Genomic DNA, 26673 nt, shown 5'->3' with positions numbered 1-26673 from the left:
CGTAGGAGGATGAGTCGGATTGTGATGAAACGCCCCCCCAAGCAAAGGATGAAATAAAAGACGACGGATTACAAAGCGGAAAAGGAGGACAATATGGATATGGAGGTGGATATTTTAAATTCCTTTGTGTCGGGTTTGGGAGGGGAGGAAAAGGAGAGTAAGGAGGTGACTCACGTCTTTGCGTCACTTACGATGGATATGGTGGACCTCACACAAGATTAGTTCCCGAAGATGGTGGATAAGGCCCGCTCTCCTACAACGGTGTCCTCCCCAGTTCAGGTGATTCCTAAAGGAAAAATTATTTTTGACTCACCGATTTTGCAAGTAAACAACGTGGACATGGAGAAGGGCAAATTGGGTGGCAATCTGGAGGAAACTGTGGAGTCTCTAAATTTGGGGGTAAAGGAGCTGAGGGAGAAAATGTAGGTCCTGAGGAAAGGGTTAGTCTTTTGTCAAAGTTCACCATCAAGGTGATCCATGCCGCGACTACTACCCTGCATTTGTTGAGGGACAACTAGGATGAGGATACGAATCAGGATGACTCCAAGTTGCTGTTCAAATTCCTGGCGGAAGACTGGGCGAATATCCTTTTCAAAGGGAAAGCTGATGGAAAGCCTAATTAGTGCCTTGCTCCTTTTTGGTTATGTGTTTTTGGTTTTTTTGGTGGATCTCGGACTTGTCAGTTTTAAGACAATGTTGCCTTTGTTTAAAAACTCTTTACTTTTAAGCAATGCAGTTACAGGTTTTTTTAGTAGGATGCCTGGTAGTTCTTATGCTCTTTCGTATGTTGTTTTTGGTGTGTTAAGCTATGTTAGGGGGTGATCTTTTGTGTGGTTGGTAATCTGCTGGTAGTTGGCCAGCTTGTTTTGTAAAGGCCAGCCCCCTTGTTTTGGCTGCTTAATATTTCAAAAACAAGTAAAGTCGGATGAAGATATTTGGGCGAGGAAATTAAGCTGCTTCATGTTTGTTAAAAAAATAAGGTTTATATGATTGAAATGTTTATCATATATTGAAGAGGTTATTTAATACTATAATGTAGACTATAGGAGATTCAAGTCGATTAAAATTTGTCACAGCAACAATAGTTGACACCAGTTCATATGCTTATGCCCATATCATTGCTGCAAAGAGATTATAGGTGGAAACAAATGTGTGGCTGCAGGCTTTGTATGTAGGACAACATAAATAGGTATTTCTTTCCGTTACATCCGGCAGAGATTGGGAACGAACATATGCGGCCAGTTTTAGGACGTTACATTTAACAGGTGTACATCAATATTGTTGTTATGCATGATATAATGGTTGCCTCATTGTAGGAAGAAGCCCTGAGATGGAATTTTTCTTTGATATCCCAGCTAAGCCGCTCTTTAATAGACTTGTGGCAATGTCAGGATTTGACACTGATCGGGAGATGTCTTTTGGAAAGATTGATCTTGGGAAGCTTTTCTTTGTAGTTTCAAAGTGTTGAGCACTACTAGTATTTTCTGTGAGAAGCCAATATCCAATATCTCAAGCATAGAAGAAGAAACTTTTGATTGGTACAGATTGTTTCTATTGGCATAAGCTTGTATCTGCCATTTCTCTGTGGGAAGAATTCTGAATTGGATGCGGCTCAATTCTCCTCTCCATGAGCATTTATGGATTGAACATGTGTTCTTTTGGAAATTAATTGTTGTATTAGTTACTTGACAGTATGAAGGAATCTTCATTGGAATTATTATCTGCACTCTATTGCTACCGCATATGTCTGATAACAATGATGTTTTGTTGTTAACAACAAATTCTACCAATGCATAGAGTTTTCTTTTCCTTGACATAGTTATCTAGAGAGTTTTTAACCCCTTGCTGGGCATATTCATAGACTCAAAGTTGCTGCACTTGTTCCCTGCTGGAAAGTATGATCTCATATCTTCGTAGCGTGGAGATCTCCATATTCATTTTTCTGGGCTGCTTCTCTATACTCCTAAACTGTTGTGCACTGACCATTTCAAGAAGATTGAGCATCTATTCTGGTATTGGGATCTATATGCAAACTTGCTGCTGCCATCTCAGGTTAGAACTTCTGTAATCCCCACCATTTATTTCTGTTGTTAGTGCCTACTAATAAGAGATTCAATAAGAGGTGTTTTTCAAACTATCTTCTAAATATTTTGAAGGTTTTGTTCTGAAATCTGAAAGCTTAACATTCCTTGAGTCTACAAACTTTGGAAAGATTAAAAGAGTATACAGCCATCTCAGTGCCATACTTTCAAATTAAGCACTAGACAATATGGCTCCATGTTTAAGAAAAAGTGGTCATAATCTCTATTGAGGGTATTGCAGAGGTCTGATAAATTTTGACAGTTTGTTTCAATAATTGCATGATTGAAATCTAATTCCCAAGCATTGGAAGTCTGAATCTAATGCAAAATGCAAAAATTGAAAAGTAACATGTTCTCACAAGACTTCAATGATACACTTAATGGAAAACAACTCAGGAACTTGCAGAAAGAAGAGGAAGTGGGCAATTGGCTCTACATAATTGATTTACAATTGAAATCCTTTGAAACTATGGATGCACTTCTTCCTAGGTTGGAAGAATTGGAGATATGTTTGTCCAAAGTAGAGCAAGTAGATTGGAGATTTCTGAATTAGGCCATGCAGCCCTCAATGCTCGCTTTAGTGCAACAGACATTTATGGAGCATCCTTATAGTGATATTAGGTTCGCTGTGGCTTCGTGTCTCAGTGAGACTACTTGAATAACAGCTCCTATAGTAGCCTATACTGATGATGTAATGTGGAAAGCGTTGCAGCTAATAGTGAAAAGCTTTCAGGGCTTACTGATGATAAAAGCCCTGGCTATGTTAAGCAGGTCAAGATCTTAGAAATTATGACAAATGTTAGAATATTCACTATTATGATTGACCTTGAATGCAATGATCTAATTTTCCACATGTTTCAATGCTTCTTGCCTGAAATCAGGGAGCATCATTCAGATAATGTGAAGGCTTGCATGCATACCATGATATCCTTCATCCTTGATGAAAATGATGACATGTGCAAACAATTGCAATCAGATGTGCTGGCTATTTGGAGCAAGGAGCATGTAGTATCACCTATTGCTTATGAGTTCTCAAAAAAATTAATTGAGCACAAAATTGAAAGGTTCAAAGAGAACATGTCTGAAAATGAATTGATCTCAGTGGGTTTACAGGTTGTGGAAACAACCAAGGAAAGTAAAAAACTAAATGAGAAGAGAGAAGATTTGTTTTACATGCCAGTGAACTTGGACACTGAATCATGCTTGTCAAGTCTATAATGAAGTTAAGACAGACAGAGAAATTCGGGAGAGCAATGAAGAAGATCAAAATCTCACTAAACTACCCCTACAAAACAACACAAATATTGGTATCAGTTTCACAACTCTCTACCATGTTGACTTGGAGGCGGTTATCGACAAGCATCATGAAGAAGATGATCTTACTCAAGGAGAGGGTGTGTTGGAGATTTCACGTGATGAGAAATTGTTGAAAAATGATGACATGACAGTGACCTTGCCTCTGCATACAGATCAATCAAACAAAGAGTTTGATGACTTCCATGAGTGTAATGATAAATCATGTGTCTCTTATATTAGAAACTAACTCATACATGATAGTGATTTAAAGGACCAAACAAACATGGTATTGAAGGATGTGTGATGTCCCCAATTTTAATGTAATAATTAATTAATTAATTATTCCCTAGAGTTAAATTAAATAATAAAAGACCTTTAATTAATCAATAAATATGGGGCCTAAATTAATAAAATAATAAAATAAATAATATTGTCAGCCAGTGCTTGTAATTTTCTAGATCCTTCTTGGAGGCCTTTATAGGGCAATGGTTGGGCATTATAATTCATCATAGATTGGATCTGACTCTTCTTTGTATTTCCAGAGGCTGAAGACTGAGGGATCATTGTGTGCAATTTCGGAGGTGGAAGATCCTTCCTACTCTACCTGTTGCAGTTTCGATGCTCTAGCACCATCGTGTTCTGCCATTGGAGGTATCGCTCAGATATCTCATTGTATGTGCAAAATTTGTTATCCGTCGTCATTTGGTGACTATTTTGACTCAGATCTTGTCCGATGCATATGTAACTTTGCCTTATTAGTGGATCTGTGAATATGATTTGGGTTGTCGGCATTTGGCGTCTATCCCTAAAATCTTGTGTTGGCAGATTTCACCATTATTGTTTGCAAATAAGTTACTATTTGCCGAAAAATTGGAATTTATTTAGAGTTATCTCTCAGTTGTCCGTGCAATCAATATTCAATATATTATCTACATTCACCTCTGGTAAGGAATCCTCGAATCATACCACCCATCTCTTTGTCATTGGTAATCCTAAGCATACCGCCATGGATCCTATGACTTGTATTTGAGTCTTCATGCTGATTATTATATCTTTAAGTTGACGTACGACATTTACCTACACAATAGCATGACATTTCAGTGGCCTTCCCGCGCATGCACACATCTGTACAACAGTAATGGTTGACTCCACTATACGGTTTACCACTGTATGTTACCAACTTCCACACCATATGACTTTCTCTACTCCAACATTGTACACCTTCACATCCTAGTACACTGAAGCCATTTCATACTCTACGGGCTTGTGCATCCAATCTTTAACCTTGCTGAACTGACAGGCTAGGTACGGGTTTGAACATTTCGACACAATGATCTTAGCAGCCTTCAGAACATTACAGTGGTATCAGAGTTGGTGATCTTGCCAACCTGTTGGGATGATTGAAAGATTTTGGGATTCGGATCACACTATGGCATCCAACAGTGATGGAGAGTGGTGGTTGAAGGCACCACAAAAAATTGGCAAAGAGCTCAGCGAGGGTGTTGATCTTCCATTAGATATATTGGAAGTATGTTTGTGTAAAGTGAACCAATTACCTTCAAGATTTATACAAAGGATCCTTTCTCTAATTAAGGATGCCTTAAGTCAACCTAGGCTTTTGAGACACCATGACAAGGAAAAAAAGTTGGTAGTTGCAACATGTCTTAGCGAGATCTTGAGAATTTTGGCTCCTAGAGCACCGTATGATGATAACATGATGATAGAGATCTTCCATTTGATCGTTGATAGCTTCAGAGCCTAGATAACATCGGCGGTGGTCTTTTTGGCAGGAGATCTACAATCTTGGAGAATTGTGCAAATTTCAAAGTGAGTAACCTCCTCTTAGATTGCGAGTTGCAGGATGTGTGATCCATGTTATATTTCATCACTTCTTGGTCACCATCAAGGAAGGTAATGATACTAAAATTTTAGTTGCTATATAGAGCCTTATGATTTTGTGCATTGAAGAGATAAATGAAATATCCCAACCAGCTAGAAAATGCCCCTCACAATGACAATGATGAGAAGCATGCCTTGAAGAAACAACTGAAAGTTACTAGAGACATGATTGTTACAGCCTTGGTGTGATATGATGAAACTTACAAAACCATTGAGGAAGTCTATAGGAAGGCTCAAATGGAAATGAGGCAAATGGGAATGGGAAGAGTTTCTTATGTTGCTGATTTACAGGGGGTTAAAGTAGCCCTTGAGTCTTTGAAATCAGATTATTTATGTTTACTTACAGACAAGAATTGCATCTTAAAAGTCACTGAAAAATATGCTGAACAATTGAAGGGAGAAGAGGATGTGATCAATAAGATCAATTGGGAGCTTAATGTTTCTTATAAGGTATTGGATAATACACTGGTTGCGCTTCATGAAGTAGAAAATCAGATTTTTGCCACCAATCAATCTAGGGAATAGGACGTCATAGGAAGGCATAAATTTTTCTGAGTAGTGATTAAGGAACTTTATAGCATTCAACAGACTTATGATTCAGATAGCTGCCCCAAGAATTTGTTGGAACCATTGCAGTGTCAACCTAATATGGAAAAAATTCAGTTCGGAGATGGATTCTGATTTGACTTTTGTTAATCTAGTTCTTGAATGAGGAAGATCCCACCGATTCACATGATGCAGATGGAATTGTTTGCAGGATTTGGGACCCAGATGCATGTACTGGTGATGGGACTTGGTAATATGACTACAATGATGGGGTGATTTGCAGAGACGTTGGTAGGAGGATACACATCTATTCCCAGGATCAAATGGATAGACTTGTTTGGGCTCCAAGAGTTGACAGGATGAGTGCTTTCTTTTGGGGGTTAATAATGAGTTGCTACAAAGTTTTGAGCTTGGTGTAGTCATAAATAGCATAGCACAATAGTAGCAGTATTTTTCAGATTGACATGGGCGCTATGGATACTATGGATAGATGAGTTGCAGTTGTACCCCTTGCTTCACAGTAAAAGAGGATGTTATCTCACTAGTTCCAAATCGGGCTGCAGAGCTTTTGACAGATTTATATGGGATCGAGAGATAATTGCAAGATTGATGATTGCTCGAATACCAGCAATCTCAAGGCAGGAGGACTGTAACGTCTTGTTTTTGGGACATTAGAAAAATTAAAGTTAAATTTATGAAATATTTAAATTGACTTGTGAGAGCTTAGTGTAGATTTATTAAAAAGGTCAATTTAATATTATAAGGGTGTTAATAAGAGTCAAAATGACAAGAAGATAAGGAGACAAGGTAGAGGAAGCCGAAGAGTCATGATATTGGACATTAAAAGGAGGAGAGATGGTTTCATTTGGGCATGCTTGAATTTGTGATTGGTTTTGTGGTTTCTCTTTGAAGAAGCTTCTAGCTTTCTCTTGCTGAAACTTGAGGATAAAAACCTTTAGGATTTCTTGGTGGATTGGATGGAAATCCAGTTCATCTATAGAGTGGATTTGCGACGGAGTTCACCTTGCATCGTAGGTTCTTATTATCCAATCTGGCTGTTACCTTGTGTATCTAATATTAGAATTCTTATGAAGTTATTGTATTGCTGTTTTATTATGCAATAACCATTTCTAAGCAATTTGCATGAGCATTTTCTGATTTTTATTGCACAAATTCTTGGTTGTTATTTCTGAAATTTATTGAGCAAATATTTTGGGAGTATACCCGAGTGAGATACTACACCTTTCTGTCTGTTGGCTATCAAGGAAAAAGGCCAAAAAATACTCACCACTGCACAACTCTGATAACTACCACTTGCATTAGTCCAAGATAAAAATAAGTTAGAAAGCACCCCTTGGATAGATGCACCACTCTAATGTACTAACTAGATGAATGTGAGGGAATAATCCCAAGCATTTCATGGAGAATCTCAACTGCATTCTGATAATCTGATGGAACATATCTTTAACAATCTTTAGTCCTTCTGACTTACTCAACATATAAACTTTGTTTGATGAGACAGGAGAAGCAATCCATTCCTCATTGCCAATAACAACCGGAACATTTACTTCTACACTTTCCCTTTTGTTTATCAACACCTTTTTCTCTTTCTCTTCACTGTTATTTCATAGTCATTGAAGTAGAGCAAATCTTTACTCTTCTGATTTTCTTGCTCTTCTCTTTCCCTTTTTCTTTAGCTTCAATCCTTAGAACACTAGTATTCTTTGAGTCTCAATAATGCTTATAAAATCTTCCCTAGTAGTCTCACATGAAAAAACAGTTGCCAAAACAATTTTAGACTCATCCTCTTCTATATAACAAAGAATCTTATCAACATAGAAGACAACATCATCCTTAACCTTGTCAAAATCCATAGGATGAAACTAGTTCAACACATGCATCCTAGCTCTCAATTTTCTGTAATCAATAACATTGTTATCCAAGCGATCCAAATGCATATCATTCCATTACCCACTTGAACACAATTTAGTATGAACAATCTCCAACATAAGTAGACATCCAATACACTGTTCATAGAATCATACAGCTATCTTTCCGGACCACAAAACATAAATGCTATCTCCGAAAAATTCTTCATGCCTTATTATCATGCTGAGGAGATACTGAACATTTAATCTTGAGGGAGGAACAAAGTTGCATGAACATTCGCCCTCAGGTTCTACAAATTGAGCCATTTAATAGAGGAAGAAACAACATTTGTAATGGATGCCAAACCAACATGAGAAACACCTTTTGTGCTCTTCATCAAATATTTCTTGTTCATTTCTTTTGATTCTTCTACATTCATCAAACAATCATTCTCTTTATCCGTACTTTTGTAGAACCTTGCAATATGTCTTGTCATGTTACAGTAAAGCAATACCAGACCATCCTTTTTCACTTTTGCAATTTCATTATTCTTGACATTGATGTTTATACTTTACACAACCTTTTTGTGTCCATATCCATTGCAACCATAGCAGTATCCTTTGAAATTCTTAACATTTCTACTTAAATTCACTCTATTTTTGAATTCTACGACCTAATGTGTAAACTTATTTTGATGATAGCATCTTCCTCTAGAAGTGTAACTCCTTTCCTAATGTGTACACTTATGAGTCTTGTGCCCTACATTATCGCAAGAAAAATAAACTTTATAAAAATAATGAATACTTGGAATGAATAGGAGGAGGTCTCTGATTCTTCAACCCCTTTACATCCTTTGTCTACATTTGATTTGCTAGATTCTATTTGTCTGTTATCTGCTTCTGGTCTACCAGTTCCTTTTTGTCTTCTACCTGCTTTCTATCCTTTGTCTACATTTGATCTGCCAGATTCCATTTGTCTTTTATCTGTTTCTGGTCTACCATATCCTTTTTGTCTTCTTGTTTCAGGTCTACCAAAATCCGTTTGATTTCCACCAATTTTTCTGGTTCATCCTTTCTTTCATCTCTTTTCTTTGGTAATACAAACTCCACTTTGTCTTGTTTGAGTTCCATCTCAGCATCATCTTATTATCTTCCATTGCATTGATTGAGTTAGAAAATACATTCTCACATTCATCTTCAATATGATAGATATTCCCAACAGTCCTAAGACCTTCGGCAACCATTTTATAGTGTGTTTCTCTTTTGTAACACAATCACCACTTCTGAATTTAACTTCATAACCTTTCTTACACAGTTGACTACTACTTAACAAATTATGTTTTAAACGTTTGATACAATAAACATCATTAATTTCTTTGCTTACCATCAATTGAAATAGTTCCAATGCCTTTGATTTGTGCGCTTCCTTCTGCAAATCCGATTGCTTCACCATCGTACTCTTCAATCTTAATGAATTTGTTCTTGTCATGCGTCATATGGTTTGAACATCTGCAATGTATAATCTATGCACCTGCAGTGACTTTAGCATTTGACGCAACTTTACCCCTCTCTTTTGTGAAATAGCCAAAAATCTACTTTCCCTCGAGTTTCTGGGATGGGGATGATAGGGGACAGCGGGATGGGTTTCTGGGATGACATTTCTTTTTGCCGATTTTGGGGATGGGGGGGTGGCAAATTTGGACGGCTATATAACAATAGGGAAAATTAAAATATATAGAGAAATTTGAAATATTTATATGAAAACATGGATAAAGCATGTACTTATACATAATAGAACCTTAACATATAAGAATAAGCAGAATTCATATGCCAAATTTGTGTTACTTTGAGAGTCAAAGTCTGATTTGTTCTAGAAGTCAAAGTCAAAGTCCCCTAGGTGTCCCCAAGTCTACGAGATGTTTCTGAGATGGGGACAGCTGAAAATATACTGGGGCCATGTCCCCAAGTAACATGACCAAAAATAGATATTCCTCAATAGTTTTATCATTGTCTTTAACTTCAGGAAAATGTTCCTCCATGGAACATAACCTCTTTTTATTCTTGCTTTTGAAATTTGTTCTTATTCTAAAATTAAGCTTCTTTTGATTGCTTTTTCCATAACCATATTCCAAGTCACTATAGTATTCCTCATACTTGCATTCATTAGCAAAGTGTCCAATTCTTCCACAATTAAAGCGCTTAAGAGGTAGCTTACCTTTGTATTATCCCATGCTTTGCTTAAATCTTCTTCAAAGGTTTGCTTCAGCTTCCTCTGACATCTTTACATGTCTCAGGCTTACCTTCTTTAACTGCTCTGAATGCAGTCTCTCTTTTCCCTTGCAACTTTTGCAATCTCAAATGGCAAACATGAACCAATAAGCTGATCCATTGAATACTGACTTAATCATTACTCTCCCTTATCGAACATGCCATTGCTATGAACTTGTAATAAGCTGCCTTGAACTGGTCTTTGGTCTTTCTAGCGCTTTATTTTCCTCACAGTGCTTTTGCTGAACAATTGGCTCGTAACTTTCTAGAGGAGCATTTTGTGTAGAATTGCAATGAATATAAAGAAATGCTCTACATTATTGCTCATTACTAACAACATCTAACTTAGAAAAACTTCTACCTAAGCACGCAGCCCATTCAACTTTTGGAAAATAGTTACATATATCAGACTTGTTTTGAGAATATTACTTGAATAAAAAATCAGTTACAGACGTGTTGCAGACCTGGTATGAATACTTTCAGTTTCGGTATCATAGATGGCTTCAATTCTCACAAACACCTCCCCCAAAATAGTGCATGGAGAGCAGCAGCTAGATGGTGGGCCTAGTTGCCTGTACTTCTTCCCATGTTCTCCTATGGACTGCAGACTTAGCAAATGGCCCCTTTCTGGAGATTAACGTCACATGCAGCAGCAAATACTTGTTCCCAGAAGATGCGATAACCTAGACATTAGTAGCCCCTTTTAAAGAAATGAAAGAAACTCTCTTACCAAGCTTTCTGTATCATTACAGACTCTGATCGATTAACAATGACAGAGCTCCAAGCTATTCACTATTAACGTCACAGCCAAAATGTATTCATAAATAAAACAGAAAACAAAGATCCCCTTGACTTTATAGTTTCAATAGAGAAAGAGATGTTGGCAATAAGGGGTAATGTCCTCAAAAAATCTTAGATACAACCTTAGACCAAACCTTAAAAAATTTGAATCAAATACAGCATGTCCGAGTCGGCCTTCAAGAGAAAACATATATCTTCTTCCCAACAAGTCGATTCCCTTGCATGAGCAATGCAGGATGTGTAGAAATGCATAAATAAAATATTATTTCCCCGTGAAGAGCTGCCTATGCATTTCTTTTAAAGGAGGTGATTTGGTTCTTATTCTATCTTATCAAAGTGACTTTCTATGAAATGATGTAATATTTAATTTAAATAGTCACTTTATAATTATATCTTCAAATATTAAAATTATATAGCAAACGAACTCGGAATCCTGCATGTAATGTCTCTTCAGAAAGAGCTTGACAAATTGCATCACCAACCATCATCGAAAATTTGAAAGCACTACATCCCTTCTGGCTTACTAAAAATAGTATGACTCTTCAAACTCCAAATAATCTCAAGATCCCTCTAAAATCCTAGTTAGCCCTCGGGACCACGATAGAATGGGCTAATGAGAAGTCATATCATGTCTGGCTAAAAAGGGGACATTATAGAACTCCTCCGATAGGGTTAATAAGATTTTCAGTATAGCATCTGTATTTTTTAGGCATCTACCAAGAATGCTGATTCCATCAACGGCATCTATGACTTTGTATATGTAGCTTTCAACATTCATTTTCTGCCTTTCTTAGGATCTCATACTTTTGTTTTAGGTTCAATTAGCCTTGTCTGTTTTGTCTTTAGATTTCTTTCATACACCGAGACTGACTTATCCCAAATCTCTTTATTCCCCCTTTAAACCTTTCACCTTCCCAAAGGTTGTGTCACATAGACTACTGAAAAGAATTGCTCTTGCTTTCACATTTACTTCCTTTAATTTCTCTTCAACAATAGTCAAAGGTCCTCCAAAAGTTGGATTGAAATGAGTTTGAATAGCTTCCCAATCATCATTTTGCAATGTTTCTAGATATGCTTCCATCTTGTCCTCCCAATAAGGAAAATTTGTTCCATCATATACCAGAGCTTGAAAGTCTAAATTCAGTGCGATCCTGGATCGTTCTGAAGTGGTTAAGCTTCTTCAAAAAGAACCTTCACTCTGATACCAATTATTGAATACACTCTAGATGCTGGGGGGTGGGGCGTCAATCAGCATGAACCAAAATCTCATTTAAGTAATCAATTCACCACTTAAAACATTAAGCAAATAATGATCTGAAACAACACAAGAACACCGAGATTTTTATATGTGGAAAATCCAAACTGGGAAAAACCATAGTGAACCTTTACCCACAAAGATAATTAACTGATGTAATGTTTTGATTACAAAGATAGAAGAAACCAATTTCTCTGGATCTGCAACCTGAGGCTCACTGCCAATACAACAATGAATAGAGATAGGAGCTCATTGCTCCAGACTTGCAAACAGACATGCAAATAGAGGCACACTGCTGAAGTAGAAAGATATAGTAAAGAACTTCTGTACCCAAGATAAACTGTCCTAGGGACAAGGCACATACAACTCTTCACAATGGATAAAGAGAAATTCTCCTGATAATGCAGTTGATTTACATAACACTGTCAAACTCAGCAACAGACTGTTACTACCTTCGTAAAATGAACTTCTTCTCTTTCAAAACTTTGCTTGTAGCTCTTCACTTGCTCAATAATCACCACATTCACTTATCTTTTGCTGAAGCATAAGCTGTTCTTATATACAATATAGGTCATTGGATTTTACCACAAGGTCGACCATGCCAAAAGCATATCACAGTTAAGTTACAAGCCGACCATGACCACAATAAAATACAATGAGGTCTCATGCTAGAAGCACCCAAACCAAAATATAGATTATGCAAAACATGGATCCATTTGGATTAAGATATAAACATTAAATATATAGGTCATACATAGCACAAACCCATCCGGCTAAGAGATAAACATTAAATGCAATATCCAGACCAAAAATATGATGCATGATCCACTCCAGGAGAGAGAGGGACTGCAAAGTACAAACACACGACAGAGTCCAATATCAGATCCCGAATTACAAGAAAATTTCTGTAGCCATCTCAAACGTGTAGTAACACACTGCCCAAAGAACCACATCACTTTCCAACGGTATCTGATTTTCCACATGCCATGTCATGTCAGCTGTCAACCATCCACATCAGAAGCTATCACAACACATGTTTGGACTAGACCACAAATTGATCAAAACTGCAACACATGATCACATAGTTTCCAGGTCACAAGGAACAATTTTTGGATCACCAGAAAATGCCACAACCAAAACCAAAATCTGTTATAACATGTGTACACCTTCAACTTTGATTTCCAAAGCAGAAACGATCCGGAAAACACAACTGAATAATTGTTAACTTGAACTGCATTACTCTCACTGAACCACTAAGATTTAGACATAACCATGGACTTCCAAACCTAAGAAAACAAATCTGAAGCATTGAAAAATAACATTCTCGCAATCTCCAGAATACATACATATTTGTATTCCACCATTCTCAATACATACTTGTTTACCACCATTTTATAGTACTGAATACATATTTTGTCATCCATTGTTCTCAGCACTGAATACATATGTGTCTTCCGTTGTCCAATAGGTTTAGAAGCACTAAAATGTCCAACATGCAAACTTACTTCCACTTTTCTATAGTATAATCTTACTTCTTCAAATATACCTGTAACATGTCACTGACATACTTTCGGACCACAGTGTTTGAGCAAACACAAACATCTCTGAATCACAATGTTTGACATTAACGAAAACAGACAAACCAAACATACATTTTCTACTATCTATTCCCAACATCGTCATTCTTTCATTTTTCTCTGGGCCATCCCTCGCCCTCACACATTTTTACATCTCTCAGAAACTTTAGACCTTTGTAAAAATCTCAAAAATTTATCTGTTGATTTCCAACTGCTTATAGCCCCAAGAGCAAGGTAGGTGACTTTCTTACTCTTTCAAGGACAAGACTCAAGCTAGAAGACTATAATATTGCCTAGCTAAGCAAAAGTTAGGGAACACCTTTAACAGATTAGGCTGGCAAGCCAAAAAAAGAGGCGATTCCCATTCATAATGGGGTGTGTGTGTTTACAGATAACACCATGAAGGAGGATATGTGCTCTCAACCTCCTTTTATTTTCACAAAAAGAGATTGAACTTATATTAATTTGAGTGTTGAGGGTTACAAGTAGGAACTTCTTTATGCAAAAAAGTAATGCAAGACAGCAAGAGAAGATATTCAACATCAGACCATTGTGGAACAGGAAACAAATGTTCAGTTAGAAATTTAGAAATAGTATGAGCTATAGACAGCTGTAAAAACTCAAGTTTCTGTATTCTATCAAGGTTTTAGAAATTGAGTGTTCTACTGCATACAATAGTACATCATGAATGAACATAGTGAACATGGAGTTAACCAGGGGGCTAAGGGTTACCTTCCCCTTGGAAATTGCTGAGCTTCAATGCTAATGATGTAGACGCAGGAATCTTGAACAATTTACTCGTTCTCATTCTCTGATATTGGCCTTGGTTAGGGTAAACTTTAAGAAATCCACCTCCAAAAAAAGATATAAAATATTGGTGAATAATTCATTATTTAAAAAAAAATTATTTCTATCGGCGAATCTCTTAAATTTTTATTCTAAATATGGTTAATATTGGTGATTATTTTCAAATCATAATTTTTTTTCTATAAAATATTGACGAATCTCAATAATAATAGGAAATTCATTAATCACCATGGAATATTACAAATCAAAATTCAACATTTTTTAACTTCGTAGAATATTATGAGGATTGTTACATATACTTTAAATCAATACTGGAAACTAAAAATTGGTGATTGTAATTAATAATTATGATAATTATTGGTCAGTTCAATTTAATTTCTCCAATAATATATTATATTTAGGTGACTTAAATCTAATCATGTAACAAATATTGTGGCGAATATTTGAGTTTAAATTTGTCAATAAAATAAATTATTAAGTGATTTTAAATATTCTAGAACTAAATTTTATAAAACTATGGCGATTTAGGTTGTATCAAATCTTAAATTATTAGCCAAATTACTAGCCAAAAAATTCTAAAATTAGCCAATTTGCGAATATTAGCCACTAAAAAATACCTTGAACTTGGTCGAGCTTTCTAGTTGTCCAACAAGCTTCTTTGCAGATGGCACGCAAATTCGACACGGTGCTTGATGGTTTTTTAAATTTCCCTTTTTGCAGATTAAGGCTTAAGAAAGTCATTCATTGCCTCCCAAAGATATTTCGTGTTGGTCAACCAGTGTGCTTAATTTATCCATCCATTTATTCAGGGCTTCATATTTTCTGATTCTTTCACTGTATAACAGAAGCTTGGAATAACAGTTGTGCACTATGAATTATGAATACTATTTATTAATGTGTAGGGGACTGTATTTCTTTCAAAATGGCCTGAACATTGCAACAAGAGAATATTGAAAAGGATAGTTTTCTACTGACAGTTGTTTTTTGTATTTACAATTTTATATGCTTGCTGCTTATTGAACTGCTGGATGTCTTCCAATGAAAAGCTGGTTATCAGATTTATACATGTTGTTTCAAGCCATTTGATAGCTTTATTAATTTACCTTTACTTCTGACTGTGGTCTGGATAGATAGATCCCCTTTCAGGATCACTGATACATTTGCATTTTCAAGATTTACCATCCTAATATCACAGTGCATATGATACATCTCTGTAATGATGCTTTGTGTCTATTAATTTAATGTTAATATTTTCTGAAAGTTTATTTTTTACTTTGTTATTTGTGTAGACATAATGTACCGAAGATAAGAACTGTGCCTGCCTAAATGATTGGCATTAATTAAACAAGGATTATTTTGGTGAAAAATATAATATATTCAAACTTTATTTACAAAAGACTAAAATTTTTTGTTACATTATCAAAATTGTTAATCAACTTAAATTTCAACTACTGGCTGGTGATGTGGATGTACTGACATTGCTCAAAATTATCTTTTCTGTTTCCTCTTTAGGACGCTGCAATTAGATTATGTAGATTTGTACTTAATCCATTTTCCAGTGAGGCTGAAGAAAGAAGTTTTATTTCTGAGCATAAAGGAAGATGATATCTTGCCACTTGATATCAAATCAACATGGCAAGCTATAGAAAAGTGTGTGGAACTTGGTCTGACAAAATCAATTGGAGTGAGCAATTTTTCTTGTAAAAAGATTGAAGATTTGCTTGGTCATGCAACAATAACTCCTCCTGTGAATCAGGTATCCTCCAGCTTTACCTGTCACTTATAAAGTTGTACGTAAAATATTCCTTTTCTTTGTTTAATTGATTTGATACAGATTATTAAAATCTAATGTCAGATCAAGATGCATCCTTGAGTAAAACCTGTTTCCAAGTCCTTGAACTGGTTTTGAATGAATGCTAAATCCCAATGTCAGGTTGAGATGCATCCTTTCTGGCAGCAAAGAAAATTAAGGGAATACTGCAACAAATTGAATATTCATGTTAGTGCATACGCTCCATTGGGATCACCAGCAAAGTCATGGGGTTCGAGAAGGCTATTGGAAAGCAACGTGATTAATGGGATCGCTCAAAAATACTCAAAAAACAATGGTCAGGTATTGCTTTGTTACACTCGCATGCCCCAGATACATGGGATCTCTGAATGTTTCTTGAGTTGCTTGATTTGTCAGGTTTGGACAAAGTAGTTTTAAGCTGTTTTGTCTAATAAGTTAGAAAGATAAAATCATTTCTGCCATAATCTGGACGTCCCACATGCACGGGATCATATGCCATGACTTTTAAGCCTTTCTCAATATGCTAACAAGTGAATGATTTATTGGCGAACAGATAGCATTGAGATGGGGAATAGAGCAGGGTGTATGTGTTATACCAAAAAGCATAAGGGAGGAAAGGTTGTTGGAAAATTTTGAAATATTTGATTTCCAATTGAGTGAAGAAGACCATCAGAAAATTGGAACATTGGAACAACAGAAACTCTTCACTGGTATAGAATTTATATCTCCAACTAACGGACCTTATAGAACATTAGAAGAACTCTGGGATGGGGAAATCTAAATGGTAACAATCTTTCAACCTTTTTAATATTTGTAATCTATTGTGCATAGAATAGGAAATGGTTATTATTCCTGCAAACCAAAATATAAATTGTTTATCAAGTTGTTGAAGTGTCCATACTTTAGCTGCAGCAGGTTGTACATTTAAGCTGTGGTGTTTACCATAGCCAATTTACATTATGAAAAAAGTGTAGTCTACAATGCTTTTTTGCCAGTTTCCTCAACCTTGAACATTTAAAATCCTTTAAGTCTGATTGTGATTATCTCCAATTTACAATTTCTTGAGTGTAACGCCCCACCAAGGGATCCAAAAGAATTAACCTAAAGTTTTACTAAGTTTGCTAAACATTTTTTTTTTAAAAGTAAGAATGTATAACATACACATCAAACACATAATAGCGGAAGCAATAACATGTAATCATCAACAACCATACATAACAGGTTACATTCCTTAAGGATCCCAAAACGTTGAGTCACATTTAAATTTAATTAATTCTAAGTCTAACAACTACCACATCCACATGAAAGAATAATAATAAAGTCCAATATCCATAATATACATTTGTTCCGAATGCCTCTTGGCAAATTAATTCGGAATGCTCAATCATCCACTGTACATGTCACAGGGTATGAAAGGCTTAAAAGAATATACATATGTAAAAATAAAGATACATCACCCTCAAATCCATGATACAAAGTATAGTAAAATAAATGAAACCATTCATTATACATGATACATCCATACATCCATAATGATAAAACATCTATCATAAAATCTAACCATCCATCATAATAAACCAAGAACATAGTGAAGGTAAATGCCAACCAAGAAAGCTCCAGCCATGGCAACTACGGACGGATCTTAATGGTAAGAGTGAAAAGCACTACCACCCGACCACGTGGAACCTAAATGGTCCACTCCCACCGCGCTGAGGAGATAGTCTCAAGTCCCAATGGAAACAAAACATGTAACATAAATACTCTCTAAGTCCAGGAAATCCTATAAGTATGCTAACTCAAAGGTTCCTAAAAATAGATTGACATCTAAACCCAGAGACACACAAAGACACGTTGGGAACCTACTATGCAAGCGGGAAAGTGTCATCGTAGAAGTCACGTTGGAAGTTACCCGAGCAATCCCTTAGAAATCTCGGGTCCCCTGTGATCCTGCGGCCACTAGTATCCTCTCGTACTGACGAGGCATACTATGGAATGCAAGGTCATAACCAAGCGTTCTCTCTACCCCATCCTCATCTGTACTAGCACTCAAGGCATGGGAGAGAACATACAATTATCTTATTAGGTCCATTTAAGTCAGTATTTAGGTGAGATGTTTTCACTTATTAAAACAACTTACAATGGGTTACTCCAGGCAGCCTCTTAGGGCCCCGATCCCCATTGCAAGCCACTTCCCGACACTACACATAGATAATCTACCATAGGCTCATGAAATCACAAATCAAAGAATCATAATAAAATCACCTCAGTCCTATATAAGCGACAGAAAGCATCATAAATATAATCCACAATAATCACATCAGTTCCCCATGAGCAACTGATAAGCATCAAATAATAATCATGATGACCACAACAGTTCTCTATCAACAACTGAAGGCATCCATGATAAATCACAATATCCAAAGATTCTCCAATGAGCAACCAGAAAGTATCCTAATAATAAATTACAATACAGATCGAAGACTCCAAAATGGTCAAGTCAAAACATGTCACAACATGACATCATCAAGATCTAAACAAACACTTCAGTGCTCTCAAAGCGACTAGAAGGTAACCCAAATATAACTGATCGAGACTCAAAATGGTTATCAAATATAATTGATCAATGACTCAAAAATGGTTAAGTCAGGTAACTCATAAACATACACCTCAGCTTCACACAAGGAAACTGGAAAGCAATAATAAATAGTAAAAAACATCCATCACAGAGCATAGCATCACATTACGAAGGTCGAGTATAAAGATCGAGAACAAATCACCATAACATCACAATCGCACAACCCTAGAGCCTCTGGTAAACGTCCTAAACTGGTCAACACTTTAGGACCACCCAAACCCCAAACATAAACAGAACATAGAAAGCGTAATAATCTCATAGTTCATAGTAAAAGTTCCAACTTTCATTTTAGTGTGAGTTTTCAATTAACTAAGTTTCATAGTTTACCCCAACGAATTAACCCGATTCTTATAATTAATCATATCACAACTTAAGAGTATTAATAATCATTTATTAAATTATTAAAATAATAACAATAATTGATTATTAAATAAAAATTAACCCAATCCCATTAATATTCAATTTTCTTTTCACAAAAATATAATTAACAATTATTAATTGATAATAATTATTAAATTCAAACTTATTCAAATATTTACATTAATAACTATTAATTATTTAATAATTATAAATCATTTAATAGTTAAAATTATTGACCAAATTCATTGATAGACGATATCCACTAAAAATATTAATTAAATAATTTATTTATTTATTTATTAATATTTTAAACTATGAAGTAAAACTCATATATATATATATATATTTTAAAATAAATAAATAAATTACATTTAACAATGCATTAATTAATTACATAATTAGTATTAAAATAAAACAATTTTTAAAAATTAAAAAAAAAACAATAAACAGACATATTTTTAATAAGCCCGCCGGCTTAATACAAAAGCTTGTGGCTGCCGCAGTCCTGCGGTCGCAGGGCCTACGGCGACAGGTACTTGGTACCTGACGTCGCAATACTTGCGACGCAGGTACTGTGCGCAAAGCTGCGACAGTGGGGGTGGGGTACGGGGTAATTCCCTCCACCCCATAATAAAATATAATATTTTTTTTTTTACTGTTTTGTTTTTTTTTAAAATGATTTTTATTTAATTAAAATAACCATTCAAAGCCCATTATTATTAATTAATTTTTTTATTTTTTTATTTATTTTTATTACAATTTAATCTGATAGGAAAATTAAATCGAACCAATCGAATTTTCATTTCCCAGATCAAACATTTTTCCAAATTAAATTTCTCAATTTAATTTTAATTCAACCCAAAACCCAATTTAATCCAAATTCTCTTTTTACCTACGAATGCAATTTTCTAAAATAGTTTTCCAATCTAGATTTATAGATGAAAATCGAATAGCAAAAGATCCAGAACGAAGAATTCACACATTCGAGAAGACAAGTTCTTAAAATCACGAAGTAGACAGAATATATTAAATTTCTTAAATCATTTAGGGGTCAAAATATCAGACTCTACCTGAACCTGATGCTAATACGCAATTTCCAAAAACTGTAAGAGAACTCGCATCTCTTCAATAACTTTCTTCTGAAAATCCTTCCTAGAATTCTCCTTCTGAAATTTGCTTCCAAAGTTTTTCCCCCAAAATTCCTATCTCCAAAATTCACCGTCCCTCAAAAATGAACCCCAAAGTTGTGATAAGGAGGTTTCTCCTCAAATCGGGGCACTAATTGTGCGTTCACCCGAGAGGACTCCTTGCTTAACAGACTCAAACTCCAAATTAACTTTTATTATCTTTTATTTTATTTTGCATTCATCTTTTCATGCACATTAAGTTGAATTATTAAATAACTTTATTTAATATTCCACTTGATTTCTATTTTAAATTAATTTATTACTTTAATCTCATGTGCACTTTATGAAATTAAAATAACATTATTATTTTCACTTATTTTATCTTTTTAATTAATTTCCTTTATTTTCAACTCATGCTCGCATCATGCAATTTAGAACTTTAATAATTTAATATCTTTCAACTATTAATTTATTTTAGAAACTTAATTGATAAAATATTTAATTAATTTAAATAACAATACTATTTAGCATTTATTTTAAAAATGAACTCTAAATATATTATTATTAAATTAAATAAATATTATCACGTTCTAAATTTATCTTAAAATTTTTATCTCCAAATTTAATTCTTTTATTTAATTAATTTATCAATTAATTAAATATGAAAATGTCATAATAATTTTCTATTAAATTAAATAATTAATTAATCTTTTTAATTAGACTTAATTAATAGAAAATACATCAAGAACTCATAAAGCAACATACGAAACCCATCATAGAAAAACACATACTAAATCAAACAAAAAGGGTTATAATCACGAAATTACATCATTTGATGCATTCAGAGGGTATTTAACTCAGATACTTGTCCTAATTATCAATTAGGACAATTGGCTAAAGGGTTTAGAATTTGGACTTAAGAGTTTATCTCCCCTCTCTTACCATTGAGATAATGCGATAGGGTACGCTTATCCTGGCGATTCAGGGAAGTCGATACCCGGTACTTGCAATCTGCATAAAATTCACGCATGTACAGACACAATATTCTAAGCTAAATAGACAATGGCAGGAAGTGGTGCATCGTGTAGATCCCGACTAGCAGGTGATTACGACTCCCTTCCTTAACCACATCAGAAACATCATACATAAAGAAAACAAACACACACACCATACACATGCAGTATGGGGTAAGTATCCATAAGAAAACACATGTGATAATAAACCATCTAACTAATCATCATTGATAACTGAAAACACTAAATAATCATCATACATGAATGAAATATAGAGTACCAAGTAATCTCATCATATAATAAACTGAATGTAAAACAATATCTGATAATCTGAAAGTAATGCTACTAAACATCAAGTATAAAACTGACCTAAAAGAGTTTGGCAAGATAACTGAAAATACAACTTAGGGGCAGGCACTACATCCACCCCCCCTAGACTTAGGCTTACTCCTGGAAGCCTACAAGAATAGAAAAGCTATGGACTCACTGTGCGGATCTCATTGGACCCTTTCCCCTTGTAGGAGGATATGACTCCACTGAGTACACTCTCTGGGCTCTACCGATGTCACCAACTGTAGGTTCAGAAGTTGCGGGTCCCTAGCCTGAGAACTGTGGTTTCCTTTGAACACAATGAGATGATTTGTGTCCACGTTGTCCACATGTGAAACACTCTCCATCGAAGCTCCTCTGAACTCTAGGTGCGCTAGACTGCTGAAAACTACCCCCACTAGGATAAGACTGAACATTCTGAGATGGCCGATTATACTGGTTGGGCTTGTTGCGATGAGCCTTGTGATAGTTCTTAGCATTGGAACCATCACCACCATTATGTGCTGGAGGATAAGTACCTTCCTGCCGCTGATTACCCCCAGAAGGAGGTTTCCTATTGCCACCTGCTCCTTGACCACCCTTCGATCCTGATGCTGAAGGTGCTCCTACAAAACCCCCATGTCCTAAGTTCACACTCTGCTCTACAAGGACAACTCGATGTACCGCATCCTTGAGGGTTTTAGATTCAAACACCTTAACACCCCCAATTAAACGGTTGTTCAAACCTCTGATGAAATGTTGCGCCAACTGTACTGGGTTGTCACTGAATCCCGAAAAGGGCATGAGCTCAAAGAACTTGCACTCATACTCTATAACGGTCATAGCATACTGCCTCAGGTTATGGAATTCATCTGCTCCATGCTGCTTCCATTCCTCTGGTAGGAATCGCTCATGGAAGCTCTCTAAGAATAACTCCCATGTGACATTGTTCATGGTTAAGCCCAGCTTCTTTTCCTCGATTGTCCACCAAGTGGCCCCAAAGAACTCTAGGTTGGTGATAGCAAACCTCGCTTTGACATTACTGTCAAAGTCCTGCATAGCAAAAATCCTGTCAAGGGCAATAAGCCACTGCTCAGCTACATATCCGGAACCCTGCCCGTTAAAGGGCTTGACCTTGGACCTCTGAAGGTCCTTCATCTGTGAAGATACAATGGATCTATGTCGATTCCTCTGAGGGCTCCTAGACCTAGGTCTATGCTCATGTCCTGCCTGATGTGCTCTATCCTGATCATGAACAGGAGGTAGGCGATCAATGATGGTTCACATCATTTGCCTCATGTCAACCTCCTCCGAGTCAGCATGCTCCTCTCTATGGTTCTCTTCCTGATGCTCACTGACATGCTCTTCCCTATTCTCTTCCTGATTAAGGTCTTCGTGGACAGACTCATGGACACTGATAGCTCTAACTCGCCCACGGCCCCTACCACGACCTCTAATGGAAGACCTCGTCCCAGATACCATCCTACAATAATATCCAAGACACAAGATGCTATAATAACCATGAAACATACTACTGAAAAACATAGATAAAAGACATGTTTTGTAAACAAGATAGTTTCAATTTTCAGTTTGCCTATAATTTCAGTTTAAGTATAATTTCAGTTTTGAAGTCTAAGTGTTGAAGTATGAAAAATATGCAACTAATAGTTTACATCATGTTTCAGTTCAACTAGTTTCAAATTTCAGTTTGAAAGAGATACACATAATAGTTTAAAGTTTTCGTTCTTGTTCAATTAGTTAACACTAGTGGCGTTCCAATATACCCAGAGCTCCCAATGTAGAAACTCGAGCTCTGATACCATATGTAACGCTCCGCCAAGGGATCCAAAAGAATTAACCTAAAGTTATACTAAGTTTGCTAAACATTTTTTCTTTTAAGTAAGAATGTATAACATACACATCAAACACATAATAGCGGAAGCAATAACATGTAATCATCAACAACCATATATAACAGGTTACATTCCTTAAGGATCCCAAAACGTTGTCACATTTAAATTTAATTAATTCTAAGTCTAACAACTACCACATCCACATGAAAGAATAATAATAAAGTCCAATATCCATAATATACATTTGTTCCGAATGCCTCTTGGCAAATTAATTCGGAATGCTCAATCATCCACTGTATATGTCACAGGGTATGAAAGGCTTAAAAGAATATACATATGTAAAAATAAAGATACATCACCCTCAAATCCATGATACAAAGTATAGTAAAATAAATGAAACCATTCACCATACATGATACATCCATACATCCATAATGATAAAACATCTATCATAAAACCTAACCATCCATCATAATAAACCAAGAACATAGTGAAGGTAAATGCCAACCAAGAAAGCTCCAGCCACGGCAACTACGGACGGATCTCAATGGTAAGAGTGAAAAGCACTACCACTCGACCACATGGAACCTAAATGGTCCACTCCCACCGCGCTGAGGAGATAGTCTCAAGTCCCAATGGAAACAAAACATGTAACATAAATACTCTCTAAGTGTAGTGCCTACCCTCGTTCACATCTTTTCTGGACATATTATTGCTATTATTATCAGACTTTGATGGACTAGTATTATGTTGGTGGATTAGTGGTATTGTTTTGAGACTATCAGACATTATGTATGGATTCAGTTGTTATATGATGAGATCACTTAGACTTTAGATTTCATGTATGTATGATGATCATTATATTGTTTTCAGTTACTGCTGATAATTAATTAGATGGTTTATTATCTCATGTGTTTTATTATGGATACTTACCCCATACGTGCATGTGTATGGTGTGCGTGTTTTCTTATTGTATGACGTTTCTGATGTGGTTAAGGAAGGGAGTCATAGTCACCTGCTTAATCGGGATCTACAAGATGCACCACTTCCTGCCATTGCCTGTTTAGTTTAACATTATATATATATATTGTATGTACATGCATGGTTTTTCTGTAGGTTGCAGGTACCGGGTATCGACTTCCCTAAATTGCCAGGCTGAGCGTACCCTATTATACTATCTCAATGATAAGAGAAGGGAGATAAATTCTCAAGTCCAAATCCCAAACCCTAAAACCATTTGTCCTAGTGAGTTAGGACAAGTATTAGAGTTGAACACCCACTGAATGTGTCGGATGACATATTTCGTGATTTTAATCCTTTAGACTGATTTTGTATGAATTGTCCTATGATGGGTTTTCATATTTTATCATGAAGGTCTATGGTGAATTTTCTATTAATTAAATCTCAACAAATAGATTTAATTAATAAATTAATTATTTGAGAAAATTAGATATCATGATTTTTGATATTTTGACTTATAATTAATTCAAGGAGAATTAATTGAGAGAAAAGAATTAAAAAAAAAAATTAAAAAATTAGAAAATTAAAATAAATAATAATTATAAAATACTAATAAATTAATAAACAAATAATAATAATAAAAGTTATCAAAATTAAAATAAAAGTTATCAAAATTAAAATGGGAGTTATAAATATTTAAATGGAAATTATTTAAAAAGTAATTGGAGTTATAAGCTTGCATGGAAATTAACGTATTCCTCCATTTTTCATGTGCCAACAACACGGGGGTTAGTGTATCAATTGAGCACATAGTGTCTACAACCCTAGGGCTCATCAAAAAAGGTTAGAAAAAGGCCCATGCTTAGATGGTGACACCTTCCAGCTGGTTCTATAAGCATTCTAGAGGTTTCCTGAGAGCTCTTTATATTCAGGCATTCCTTAGAAGCTTGGAGATAGCATGGTTAGTGTGGAGAGCAATTGGAGCATTGGAGGACTCGAGAATTCTGAAGAAGGCAGCTTGCACTACGGGTTTTCTGAGGAAGAGCGATATAGCATCAGAATCCAGGTAGATTCTTGTGATTTCACTTAAGCTACTTCTGCATCTTGCTTTCCCTGTCTTCTTCGTGTCTTCCATATGTCTTCATTGTGCATTTTCAATTTAGGCAATTAAAATTTATTTGAGGATTCTATATGCTTAGATCTGAAAATGACACAGGCTAGGGTTGCAATTCATGGACAAACCCATTAGAATTAGTTATTAGAAAATTTTGAAAAAACAAGTTTCATAGAGAAATTCTGAAAATGAAAGCTTGTATTCATAAATTATCATTTTTATATATACTGTAACTCTGTATATATATATATATATATATATATATATATATATATATATATATATATATATATATATATATATATATGCATATATATAATATATATTTATATATTCATATGAGTTATAAGTCGGATATCTTACTGAGGGCGGAAACGTTTTAATAAACGTTTTTTTCGCAAATGTAAAATCGCGCTGCGATTGTTTGTTTTAAAAAAAATATATATTAAAAAATGCACATTTGGGTGGGGGCGAAATTGCACCCCCGTACCCGTGCTCTGTATGGTCGCGAGGTACCTGCTACACAACATACCCGCGACAGTAATAGTCGCAGGGTACCCGCGACAGGTGTCACTTCGGTGACAGCCGACGGTTCCTGCAATTCAGCTTTGTTAAAAAAAAAAATTTATTCGATTTTTATCATTATATGATATGATTCGAAATTAATAATATTCGATTTTTTATAAAATGCGAAAATAAATATTATATATTATATATGTATGTATGTGTATATATATATATGTATGTATGTATGTATGTATGTATGTAAATATGTTATTAAAAGATTTAAAATTGTTGATAAAAGATTTAAGAATTCATCTTTTATAATGATGAATAGTTTTGTAATTTTATAATTTTAACTATTAAGATTTAATTAATAGTTTTAGATTATAAAATATATAAAGTATATGAAAATTAAAGTTGGTGGGAAACGTTTTTTTTAAATATTATAATTGGAAATTGAAGTTTAGAGGGAAATTTTAATCCATCCAAAAATAGTACATGGGAAAAACGGACAAAATGTTCCTTTAAATTCTTTCTCTAAACTTGGAAACATAAACTGAGACTTGGCATTTGAATTTTAAAATTTGAAAACTTAGCAAAACCAAAAT

The 26673-nt window shown here is 35.2% G+C and overlaps 1 protein-coding gene across 1 annotated transcript in view; it reads left to right on the top strand.

Annotated features, from left to right (window-relative positions):
* The window catches only part of LOC149578052 (non-functional NADPH-dependent codeinone reductase 2-like), a 47999-nt gene extending 30815 nt beyond the window's left edge, over positions 1–17184 (top strand). Inside the window, exons 3-5 of the mRNA XM_089827383.1 lie at positions 15911–16154; positions 16332–16511; positions 16744–17184. Coding sequence (XP_089683509.1) covers positions 15911–16154; positions 16332–16511; positions 16744–16971 — 652 coding nt within the window. The 3' untranslated portion in view covers positions 16972–17184. The remainder of the gene's footprint in view (positions 1–15910; positions 16155–16331; positions 16512–16743) is intronic.
* The last annotated feature ends 9489 nt before the right edge of the window (positions 17185–26673 follow it).

Source organism: Cupressus sempervirens, chromosome 1, assembly GCF_028749045.1.
Source record: "Cupressus sempervirens isolate cs-2001-9-10 chromosome 1, ASM2874904v1, whole genome shotgun sequence".
NCBI classification, from domain to species: domain Eukaryota; kingdom Viridiplantae; phylum Streptophyta; class Pinopsida; order Cupressales; family Cupressaceae; genus Cupressus; species Cupressus sempervirens.
This window is presented reverse-complemented; position numbering and strand designations above follow the sequence as displayed.